General features: G+C 30.7%; 1 protein-coding gene across 1 annotated transcript; it reads right to left on the bottom strand.

Moving 5' to 3' along the window:
• Positions 1-2,511: 2,511 nt before the first annotated feature.
• LOC143062711 (homeobox protein Hox-B4a-like) lies at positions 2,512-11,766 on the bottom strand. The gene is made up of 2 exons (XM_076234469.1): positions 11,242-11,766; positions 2,512-3,139 (listed from the first exon to the last, which is right to left on the bottom strand). The coding sequence occupies exons 1-2, from the start codon at positions 11,696-11,698 to the stop codon at positions 2,826-2,828; spliced, it is 771 nt and encodes a 256-aa protein (XP_076090584.1). The 5' UTR covers positions 11,699-11,766; the 3' UTR covers positions 2,512-2,825.
• Between the last annotated feature and the right edge of the window lie 390 nt (positions 11,767-12,156).

Below are 12,156 nucleotides of genomic sequence, written 5' to 3'. Positions count from 1 at the left end.
ACAGATGGCCATTGCTTGTTTACTAGTGACTGTCGAGCCGTTTAGAACGTGGGCAAAAAATCAAATCGATACTATTTTGGAAATGCAATAATTTAATATTATTTTGATAGGAATATACTAGGAACTGAGTGGCCTATTGTCTTTAGATATATGATATGTGACTCTTCCAAAGTATTAGGGATTTTGAGTCTTAGTTTTCTAAGAAAACTGTCATGTGACCATAAGATAGTGCTGAATGACAATCAAGGTCAAACTGGCATTATTACTTAGGGTGGAAATGAACATGTCATTTGTACTTTCGTGCATCTTTCTGTAAAACATGATTTTTCACTTTCACGTGTCGCAATCGTAAATCGTTTATTGTGTTTTTTCTCAAAATTATATTTTATATAAGCATTTTCAGAAATTATACTTAAAGCGGTTAGAAGGAATCACCAAACATATTGGATAGTACAAAATCAACTATCCAAGTCCGACAACTTCCCTAAAATTAATATTCAAAGAAAGACAAACAACAACGAACAATACCTGGTCCAAAGAGCCTGACTTTGCAGTAGCACAAATCATGTTGGATTTTGACCAATTTCAAGTTCGCAAGAAACCCTACCCTTTGCTTACCTTGTCCAAATGTCTTACAATTAAATATAAAAAAGAAGATGTGTTATGATTGCCAATAAGACAACTATTCACAAGAGACCAAATGACACATGAATCAACACCAATAGGATAGATCACCGTACGACCTTCAACAATGAACAAAAACAATTCAAACGAGAAAACTAACGACCTAATAACTTTACAAAATAATGAACAAAACAAAAACACAAATACAAAAAACACACAACAAAATATGCGTGATCAGCGAGTTACCTCCGCGCAAAATGACCATTCATCTAAACATTTAATATCCCTTGTACGGAAAGATGATAATTTCTCTATCTGTGGACACTAACAGATCTCAAATACACGAACAAATTAAAACAAACCTTTAGAAATGACATGTGGATTTATGCCTTCGTCAGGAACGCTCAAAACTAAAAACGAATATATGAAGACAAAGGATGTTTAAGAACAGAAACATAACTATTGACTTACAATCAACTAAGTTGAAAGACAAAAAAAAAAAAAAAAAAAAAAATTGTGCATTTTGAATATCTACAATCACAATGATGAAGGCCGCTTAAATTGTGTTTGTCGTACGGCATGCTTGTATAACTTTGCTTTGCATAGCAAAATCATTTGTTATTTTATCTGGAACAAAAAGCTGTCCTTATAAAAAAAAAAGAAGATGTGGTATGATTGCCAATGAGACTGTCCACAAGAGACCAAAATGACACAGAAAATTACAACTAAAGGTTAATTTTCTGTCTGTATTCATATTGGTCAAGCAAGCTATATACAAACCACTGACTTTCATTAAAAAAAATAGCTAGGAAACCTTAACACACGAACAAAATTTATATTTGATATATTATGCTAAAATTTGGCAATAAGTTTTCACAAAAATTTAGAAGAAAATAGTGACAATAAACTTTTATTATAATGTAAGAATTCATTTGGCTCTGGTTTTCAGTTCCGTTTCTTCTATATATCGAATATTAAGACAATGCAGTAGTATAGTAACTAAGCATTATAAATAAAGAATTTACTCTAATTGAAATAATGTTTCACATATCAAAAACAACCAAAATCAAAGGGGGCTTGCTTAGTTTGCTATTCCTTATATTTTTTTTATTCTTGTTTTCTTCATAATGTTTTGTTGGTATTTTTAATAATTGCTTTTTTTTGGGCAGTCTTTGAATGTTTTTAAAATTATCAAGTCTTCAACTGTTTCGGTTCTTATACATCATATTTGAAATATTCAGCTTTAAGCGTTTCTGGTGAAGGTAAATATCTATATATATATATATATATATATATATAGAAAAGCGAAATGTATTAAGTGATTTTTTTTCAAAATTTATTTCATAATAATGCAAAAGTCCTCTTTGTATTCTATTAATTTGATAGTCTTTCTTAATACTATGGAAATCCTTGCCAGTGATTCTCGGATATCAATTGAACTTACAGATAATTCCTCTTTATGAACTAGCCTATACCAAGTACATTAACAGTTAAAAAGTAAGTACGCAATGGATGCGACTATACATGCAGGACCATATATTAAAATTGGAGCAGATAGAATTGCTAAAAACTGTCTAAAATTAATTTCAACTGAAAAGTTTTAATCTTAATTTTTGAAACAATTACAGTATCAAATAAATCTATATATACATGTCGAAGTGTGTTCACAGACGTCTTGCTTGGTGGTTTCACCCAGAAACTAACAGGATGCCAGTATAACTCAAACCGAGGTTGCCGCAGTCGAAATATTTTTCTTGACTAAGCGGGGAAACTACTAGAGGACCAAGGAATCGGGGAAAAATCATGCGTTATAGAAACTGGTTATAGCGTATAGCAATTATATGACATCAATATTCTTGAATGATGAAAAATGAAATTGAAACGTAGTATTTTTTACACTTTACTTTTACGATCTGAAGACAAAAACATTCATCACTGAAACAACAATTATCATAACAATCTCAACATTATATACAAATAAACAATGCTCACAGGGGGACATAAATGTCGGATTTATAAATAAACACAGGCCCACAAACGCGTGTTGTAACGTCACTTTTTGTAGACTGTGCAATTCGAAATAGTCCGGATTTTATAAATCAAATCATCTTTGGTATAAAAATCTCATTTGTAGATGAAATTTGTAGTCACATATCAATATTGTCATGGAAATAAAAATCACAATTTTTAACTATAATTGACTAGATTTGCGTTAAATCGCCGGGATGTAGTCCCATAGCATGAAGATACTGATGGTGTGTGTCCATTGGTGATGTAACAGTGTCCATAAGCCTCGTTTTCGTATTTGGCAATTTATGTTCCTTTTTCCATTTCATTCTTCTGTTCTGGAACCATATTTTTATTTGTCTCTCAGATAAACACAAAGTATGTGCAATTTCTATTCGTCTTCGCCTCGTGAGGTATCGGTTAAAATGAAATTCCTTTTCCAATTCAAGCACCTGATGTCGGGTATATGCAGTTCTGTTCCGTTTAGAATCCGAAATTATATTGTCTCCTGCAAAAGAAAACACACATTTTTTTATATAGCCAATATAAATCATAATTTTATTTAGGTTAAAACTAGTATAAGTACCATTTAGTGTGGCGCTTAATTGTCAAAACTCTTGCCCCTACATTGTACTTATAATTTACAGTGCTGTGCAATGTCAATTGTTTTAAAAATTCTCATAGACCTATTATTTCTATGCAAAAGCTTACTCAAATTACTTTGTACAAATGTACAGAGAATTTACTATATGTGGTTAGCAGAAATATTTTAGCTTATCTAATCGAAGTCCCTATTCCATCGCCTGTCTAAATCTATTGGTATAGAATAATTATGAAAATAACACTTTATTAATTTTATTCATCTACAGTGCCTTCCAGAATTTACCTTCATCAGGTATTCTCAAAGCCAAAATAATATGGGAAAGCCAATGATGTATAAGTACCTAAACACGTGAAGAGCTATATGATCCAAAGTGGTGTAAACTAGCCTACATTCATCTACGTTCATATTTTATTTACCCTAACTAAAAACAATCAAGATTGAAGTTCCGAGAAGCAAAATATATATAACTCTGAGTCGCGGATTCAAAAGCACATACATGACTTAAACGGAACAAAGAGAACTGTCATAGGTCACTGAAGTTATTAAAATTTAGTTAGCACTAGAAATAAATAGAAAAAGATACATTTTAAACTGCAAGATGTTTGCAAGTCCATGAAGTGCAGCATGACGAAAACAATTATCAAATCCATCAACTGTTGGATATGAGATTTATACACGGGAATCGAGTGCACACCGCTTGCAGATTTTCTGATAAATGGTGATAAGAAAAAGCGAATGTTTATGTGCAAAAAATATATTCAAAAGAAAAGTAACAGGGTATACGTTTGATGAAGTTTTCTTACAAAAATAAATAAAATATTGTTTAAACATTAGTGATATTAAATAGACATCAAGATGGCGCACAAGTGCTAACGTCTGCTACGATCATCATTGTTTCCGATGTACTTTCCTCCCTTGATGTTTTCAATTTATTATCTTCACGACAACCGCCATTTGTCAATATTAACTGTTATTCATGTTGATCAAAACAAAACTCAAAAAGCTTGATATTCTGCAGAAACTCCATCGATGTAATCTGCACGCAAACAAACCATTTATTTTCTGTTTCTATATATGCCATACTGTCAAGTCCTCAAGGATGAGTATTAATTCCATTATATATTCATAGCTTGAAAAGATGTGCTAAAAACGAGTTGGATATGTGTTCAAACGGGTTTTATTTTCGACAAATATTTGTGTATAGAGCGTCTCTCACGCAACGTCTTTGGTAGCAAATGTAAAACATTGACACAGGCCAGACATATTTTTAATTGTTTGGTTGTGAAAATGTCGGACGGTTTAGATAATATTTTGATAAACTTTCATAAAATTATTTTCGAAGTTAAGCACGTATCTTTATAGCAGTCTAATATAGTTGCAAAAAATCTAGTTGCATCATTTCTTTGACAACGGAGAAACATTTCTAAATTAATATTTTTCAAGTGATATAACTGTGGTAGAGAATACCTCTTTATAGACAATTCTGTCATGAGTATATATATATATATATATATATATATATATATGTGTATATTGAATTTATTTTGTTTTTCGTGTATAGTAGATATTTTTAATCTATTAGGGAAATTTCCGGCAGGACAAGTGGAAAAATTAAAACAAACTGTGTATCATCTCGTTTGTTACGTTATTTTCACGTTATTTATCTCGAATTCCTATTAGCGTCATGAACCATAAATGCTTTAAATGGGCATTACATTCTCGGAAGGATAACTTAATGTGACAAAATCAGCCGTATCACAGTAAATTGAAAATCGATATTAGCCAATTAGACTACAAAGAACATTACTATTGAAATGAATATAATCTTGAACTTTATAAAACAATAGTTTAGATAATCGAGTCAAGATTATTTTTAAAGTTTTATCATATTTATAGTTAACATTTTTCGATAGCGGCCAGATAAGCGGTGTCTATACAAATAATGACAACTCTAATGATTTTTGGGGCATAAAAAGAAAAAAATATACCAGTCACAAGTACACTATGCCTCTAACTCATTAGTATTTTGTTTGTGTCTTTGCAGCTGACCTTTTAACGAAATGAAACAAAGAGAAAAAGAAAAAGACTAAATGATACAAATAGATGTCTAGACCAGAATAAAGTGACAGTCTTTATTTCATCGCATTTAATATAAAAAATTAAAAAGAAGAAAATAAAAAAGAATTTTAATAATTACAAACCAAAAAATGTTATGCCTGGTAAATTAAAACATTTTAAAGGTTTTAATGTCAATCTGCAGCTGTTTAGGAGACAGGCATACAAAATAAAGTGTTTTGAAAAATGAGAAACTCATTAAAAAGTCATTATTTATGATGAAAACTCCGATATTTTTGTACATCATCGGTTGGTGATAAGACAAATAAAAGGCAGTTTTATTTATGTTTTTTTTTATGATTTGTTCACATTTATTTTCTTACATTCTTGAGAAATGAAATTGATGTTCTTGTAATTTCCGAGCTGAAGATGTCAGAAATATGAAGTAAGCGGTAAACATATGTGATTATAAATTTCTTTTTAAATAGCATTATTAAATATATATATATCATACCAGTTCAATTTATTATGGTATCTTTATTTATTAATTAGTACATTTTTTTTATAATGAATTAATATTTATTTGACACTAGTATGTATTTGTATTTGTTAGTAGAGTAATATATAGTTTTCAATTGATATATACGTTTCTTTCAGTAACTTATGTATATTACACCATATACTTATGAGTATTTACAAATTTTCTTGCTACTGTTCAATTCTTGAAAACTCTCTCTCTCTCTCTCTCTCTCTCTCTCTCTCTCTCTCTCTCTCTCTCTCTCTCTCTCTCTCTCTCTCTCTCTCTCTCTCTCTCTCTCTCTCTCTCTCTCTCTCTCTCTCTCTCTCTCTCTCTCTCTCTCTCTCTCTCTCTCTCTCTCTCTCTCTCTCTCTCTCTCTCTCTCTCTCTCTCTCTCTCTCTCTCTCTCTCTCTCTCTCTCTCTCTCTCTCTCTCTCTCTCTCTCTATCTCGATCTCGATCTCGATCTCTCTCTCGATCTCGATCTCGATCTCGATCTCGATTAACGAGTTTTGAAAATTGGTAAACTAAAGCCGCCTTATTTCACCATTAGATGTTTTGGAAATCAAAATTGTATTCAGACTGATTTAAGTTATTTTGTGACAATCATTATTATATACACATCTAAATAGAAACGACCACTTCGAAACTTCGAGACAATTAGTTAGAAGGTGCTTAGTTTATAAATTACGACCCTTAATTATAACAAGCAGGTGCACTTTATTATTAAAATTAAAATAAATATATAGAATTGCTTATTAGTTTCTTATAAAATCTAACTTGGAAACAAAGGTATTTTAATTACTAAGTTTAAAAAGCGTCGAATAGTCACTCTAAATCATATTTAAGTTAAAAATAGATTTCAACACCATAAAACCAAGATGTTAATGACTTTTTTTTGCAGTCGAGTTGTGGAATTAATATAAGCGCATAAAAACAAAAAAGCCATCAGTCCTATGTAGCACATCATCATTTTCAAGTGGAAGTAAGGGTACACCAATAAAGTTTTGTCTGTCTCCAGTAAGTGCTACCAAAGTCGAAAGTTTACAAGCACATGATGTACAAAAGTAAAAATATCAAGAGTTGGGGGAAATCACTACATATATTCCATCAAAATACAGCAACAGTCTGATAAATGAAGTTTTAAACATATAAAACTATAAAACTTTATATTTAAATCTGAATTTTGATTAAAGTGTCGTTGTGTTATTATTTCGCCCAAAATCTACATTTTTCTACGATTGTGTACGAGTGTTTCGGTTTTATCACTAAAAAAAACAACAGGACAATACAAAATCTGCATTGAAATTGAAAATATAAAAACGTAAGGCAAAAGAAATCCTAGCTGGTCAAGGGTCAGGGAGTCTTTATATAGTTTGACCAGTGGTGGTCAGTAACACGAATAATGATAAATGTCCGTTGTTGTTGTTGTGTCTGTAGGGTACATGTAAGTGTTATGTCAATATGGATACACAAAAGTAGGTCCTGTTCCATAAACAAACAATATATATGTCACCACCTTCTAGGCATGTTTGATGTCTTATTATAGGGTGTTGATTTTTTATGTATCCTGTAATATTTTGCGGGAAGACGGACGTTATCAATTAATTAAAAAGAATCCGCTCATTCTGCTCATGGATGCAAGCATTGGTGACTTATTTACGGTAGTCGTAAATTGAAATAGTAATATGAAATGTACCCTTCAAAAAGCCATATCCCATCTGCCTTTTATAATGGATAAATATATTTTTTTATAGGAAAAATGGCACACATATCTTAAATTGTTCGATCGTCCTAAATTGATACAACAGAAACGAAATTCGTTCGTGTCAATAAAAAAAAAATGGCGCCATATGACAGTCGTCTGTTATCAATTTTTGCTATTAAATTTAGCTCATCTGCATCATCTAAAGAATACAAAAGAGGATTACACAGGCTTGTGTTTTCAATTTTCTGTGACATTGTTTTCTCGTTACTTTGTCAATAGGATCCGCAAAGTTACATCATAAAAGAATCCTCTTCAAAATGCGGTTAACCAATTTAAGTGTACAACATGCAACGGAACAACTAACATCCGGTTAACAAATACAGTTACTGTGCGTTGTCACTTTTCACGGCAAAAGAATAGAATTGGTCACTGCATACATTTAATCAATTTTAAAGATTTCTAGGTCTCAAGTAAAATGGTGTTATTTCATATTTCAAAGAGAAAATGTTTTGTTTTTCTTTTGTGTTAATTGTAGATAGTGGTTTAGGTGTTAATACCAGAAAACTTCTTTCGAACAAGTGTCAAGATTGTTTTAAGATAAGACTATTTATTTAAAAATATTACTGAAACGAATTCCAAACTAGTTGGCTTCTGAATACGAAGCATGCTTACTTAAATAAACCTGTTCAGCAAATACAAATTGTGATGTTTGTAATACTTTGCTATTTTATATATACATTTTAGAATGGTTCAAGTCCTCTTTTTGTTCTCCCAAATTTGTTTGATTTAACTTATTAACAAATACGAAAAGAATGGAGACTACAGTTTCGATCTTGTCTTATGTTGTGTTTATTTCCTCAAATTCGCTTAACATATTAAAAACACTTGAATATGTATCTCAGTGAAAAATGTTTCAAATTGTACTTTTTAACATTTGTATACGGTATGTTAATTACGATATACACTTAAATAAGCTAACCTTGGCTGAGAAAATTTCAATATGAATAGAGCCATCGTCTAGTGACATTTGGTATAATTATATTGGCGCATGAGAAATGATTCCTGACCTTTTTCGGAATATGTGAAATAATATTTCATCTCTCATGCTTTAATCAAATTAATGACGGCAAAAGGGAAACAAAGTTCATTTGATGAAGTGCGCCAATATTCCTGAAATTTCGTGTATAATTATTATAATTATATCGCTACAACTGTATCGAAGCCTATTAAATATTCAGAAAACAAGAAAATGCATAATTTATTAAATTTTCTCGATATTTATTAATAAAGCTTGGTTTCAAATTTGAAAGAAAAGCAGTAATATTGACACGAAAAAACATTGAACAAAATTTCATCGCATGTTTTAAATTATAAATTTTATTATCAAAATGCATGGCGCATCTTCGGTCCATCGAACTCAAAGTTAAAAAAAATATTTATTTAATATAGTTTTCTTACACCCTTAAAATATTAATGTTAAAATGCGAAACAAATCCAGCATGAATGTTTAGAAAGTGACATCAAATTGACGCCATTGATTTAAACACTTTCTACCAACAAGTCTTAAGAAAAGTTTAAAATATAAAGGATGTATGGAAAATTACGGTCATAAACAAAATTTTGTATTGAAAGAAGACAATCCCTTAACAAAAGAAATAGGATTAAGTGACATATACCTCATTGTCACAAATAAAAAAATGCCACAATTTGACATAGTTTATCACTTTTCATATACATTTATTTTTCCTGTTTGACACAGATTGGATTTGTTGGCGGAAGAAAAAAATAGCTATCAGATAGCCACTACAATTGGGTCCTATATTAAGCATACTTTGTGTTTAATTGAAGAAGACACTTTCTAAATATGCGATAAATGCCATATTAAAGATTGACAGGGTTAAGGGTAAACATTTTGTTTTGTTTTAATTTCATTTTCTAGTGAAAGAATTTTGTCAAAATATCAAACAGTCAATGTTTTTGATAAAACATTAGAAATACCAAGGATAAAAATTTGTTGATATTCAAAATGTAATTAAGCTAGGTATTTAAATTCGCACGAAAATAATTAATAGAAAATGTTTGTGACCTTGAGTCTTAAAACAAGCATGTGCATATTTCATAGTGTAAATTTCCAAGAATTTTCTAAAACAGACACGGCCGCGTGTTTTTTTGATTTTTTTTTACTTCTAAAAGTACAGATTTTTTTTTTGTGCTAAATTACGGTATGCCGTACCGATCGTACAGGTTGAAAACAGTTCAATGATAAATACTATAAATTTAATGGTTTCTAAGGTTCTTTTCTCAATGGGTTTTCTTAACGAAAAGTCATCAATCACGGAAAATCTATCTAATTTACATATCTTATGATGTGTATCACATGTCAAGGAATTCAAAAACTCTGTTGTTTATTTACATATGCGATAGTAAATTTCAATAAAAAAAATGTAATAAAAACTTTAAATATGAATGTTTTCGGACGGTCACAACGACAAGAGAATATTAAATTTAAATTTTATCTTTCCTAATGACAATATGAAATAGTAAAAGTACACGGAATTATTTACAATAAAAATATTTGTAGTAAATGAGAATCTACGTGAAGCCTTTTATAATGACCGAATAAAAATAACTAGTAATACAACCGTTTTTATTGAGTATTATGATCACTGATATGTTAAACATTTTAAATATTTAACCTGACTTGGGACATATTATATAGACAGTATACTATTCCATGATTTAACGAAATATTTTCTCGAAATCAGACCAACTACGATAAACAAAAACATTTGTTTGGACAGTTTAAAAAATAGAATTATGATAGCAGTCTACAATATTTAAAGATATGCCTGAATAATATTAAATTATTTATACTACTTAATACACAAGTATATTAAAGTGTACTGTAATTTCTTCGGGGTGTACAAATACTTAATTGATATTAACAATTCAGAAGCGCTAAAGATAGCACTATTAATGTTATCAACAACAAATAAACGACAATATAACTGATTTATGACCCATTAAGAATAATATAATTATTGGTCATCAGTAGTGAAAGGTGAGAAGGGAGACGGTAATTAATATTTAAGGGTAATTTGTAGCCCTTTTATCCGGATAATAAATGAATTATTAATTCTACACGTGCCCTGTTGGGCCAAAACAGTCTTTATGGTATTGCATACCCATTTTTTGTACATTTAAATTAGTTATAATCTCTTTGAGCTGAAAAGTATACCCAACGAATATGTTTTTGCACATTATAAATAATATATCATATTTAGCGTTCGAGTACTTAAATATTTTGAACATTTTTACAAAAACAGGAAATAACTGAGCAAAGGAATTTGTTTAATTCTTGTCAATTTTAATGACTTAACCACATTTATGTTTTAACCCATGTTGACGTAAATAAAAAAATAACATAGCAACACTTTCACTCTGTTCATGTGTACAATTGATCATAGCGCTGTTTGTTTGTTTTTTGTTACATACGTTTGTTTTTACACAATATGTATGAAAGCAACTCCTTCTATCTGACATTGATGAAATATGTGTATTGCAAAATAACTAAATAAACAATATATAGACATTTTATAGAATGACTTCAACAAATCCTTTTCATTTGAATGTGTACAGTAACAGTTTCGTGTTACCCACTCTACAAAATCAAGGATTTAAAGACTATCAGGTTACAATATGTCTGTTTCTCATAAAATGTACATACCTGGGTTATTTCCTTGACTTTTCCTCATCCATGGATATATAACTGGCTGTCCGTCCGAATTTGTCTGAGCACACGCACTTTTAGGAGATGAATCCTCATCCGATGACGTCACAGACGGAGGACTAGGAGATGAAGAGACTTGAGCAGGCTGTGTAGCAGGTGTAAAACCGTTACTTAGAGCTGTAGTAGTCCCCCGTCCGTATCCTTGAGAAGGTGGAGAAGCCCGGGCGGCTGAAACTGTCTCTGGCGGTGTCGGACACGGAATATAATTATGTGGTGTATATTTGTCCTCACTGTAACGTCTATGATCACCATATCCATAGGAATTTTGGTAATTTTGTCTATAGTAATCAGATGCATTATTTGGTATATAATTTGACTGAGAATATTCGTCCGTCGGAGGAAATTTCGGCTCCGTGTATGAATTAGGGTTCATCAAAAACGAACTCATGATCATTAATTTTGACAATATTGGTTGTAAATAATTCCAACTCGTTACGAACACATATTAAAGTCATCTTCGCCCTCCCATTTTCTATAGGCAAAAGTCACGTGATTTGGTTAGCCAATGAAATTAATATTCCCGCCTGTTCTGATATGAATCAAAATTTGACGGGAGAAAGTTACTGTCTGTTAAAATAAGCTTCCGGGCAAAATATAACTATTGAATTATGTTTTATCTATACTGATACACTTTTATCGTTAAACCCTTTGTTACAAGGTAAAGAAGCGTGTAACGAGTTTTCAATATTTTCATTGTATTCTTAAATATGCTAATTCTTTTGGAAAAAACAAGAAAAACAACGAAATGGCGAAAGATCAAAGAGAATTAAAGACTGCTATTGAAGACTTGCAGAACTTGGGAGTTTGGTTGGAAACAAGAAAAAAAATATAATGAATAAGTTCAATCATATT

The sequence above is a fragment of the Mytilus galloprovincialis genome, chromosome 2, assembly GCF_965363235.1.
Source record: "Mytilus galloprovincialis chromosome 2, xbMytGall1.hap1.1, whole genome shotgun sequence".
NCBI classification, from domain to species: domain Eukaryota; kingdom Metazoa; phylum Mollusca; class Bivalvia; order Mytilida; family Mytilidae; genus Mytilus; species Mytilus galloprovincialis.
This window is presented reverse-complemented; position numbering and strand designations above follow the sequence as displayed.

What these genes read in the sequence shown, in the direction of transcription:
- LOC143062711 (XM_076234469.1), bottom strand. Translation starts at nt 11,698, where the DNA reads ATGATCATGAGTTCGTTTTTGATGAACCCTAATTCATACACGGAGCCG. An exon ending in AAGTCAAGGAAATAACCCAG is followed by an intron (nt 3,140 to 11,241) that starts GTATGTACATTT and finishes TTTCTTTTGCAG; the next exon opens with GAGACAATATAATTTCGGAT.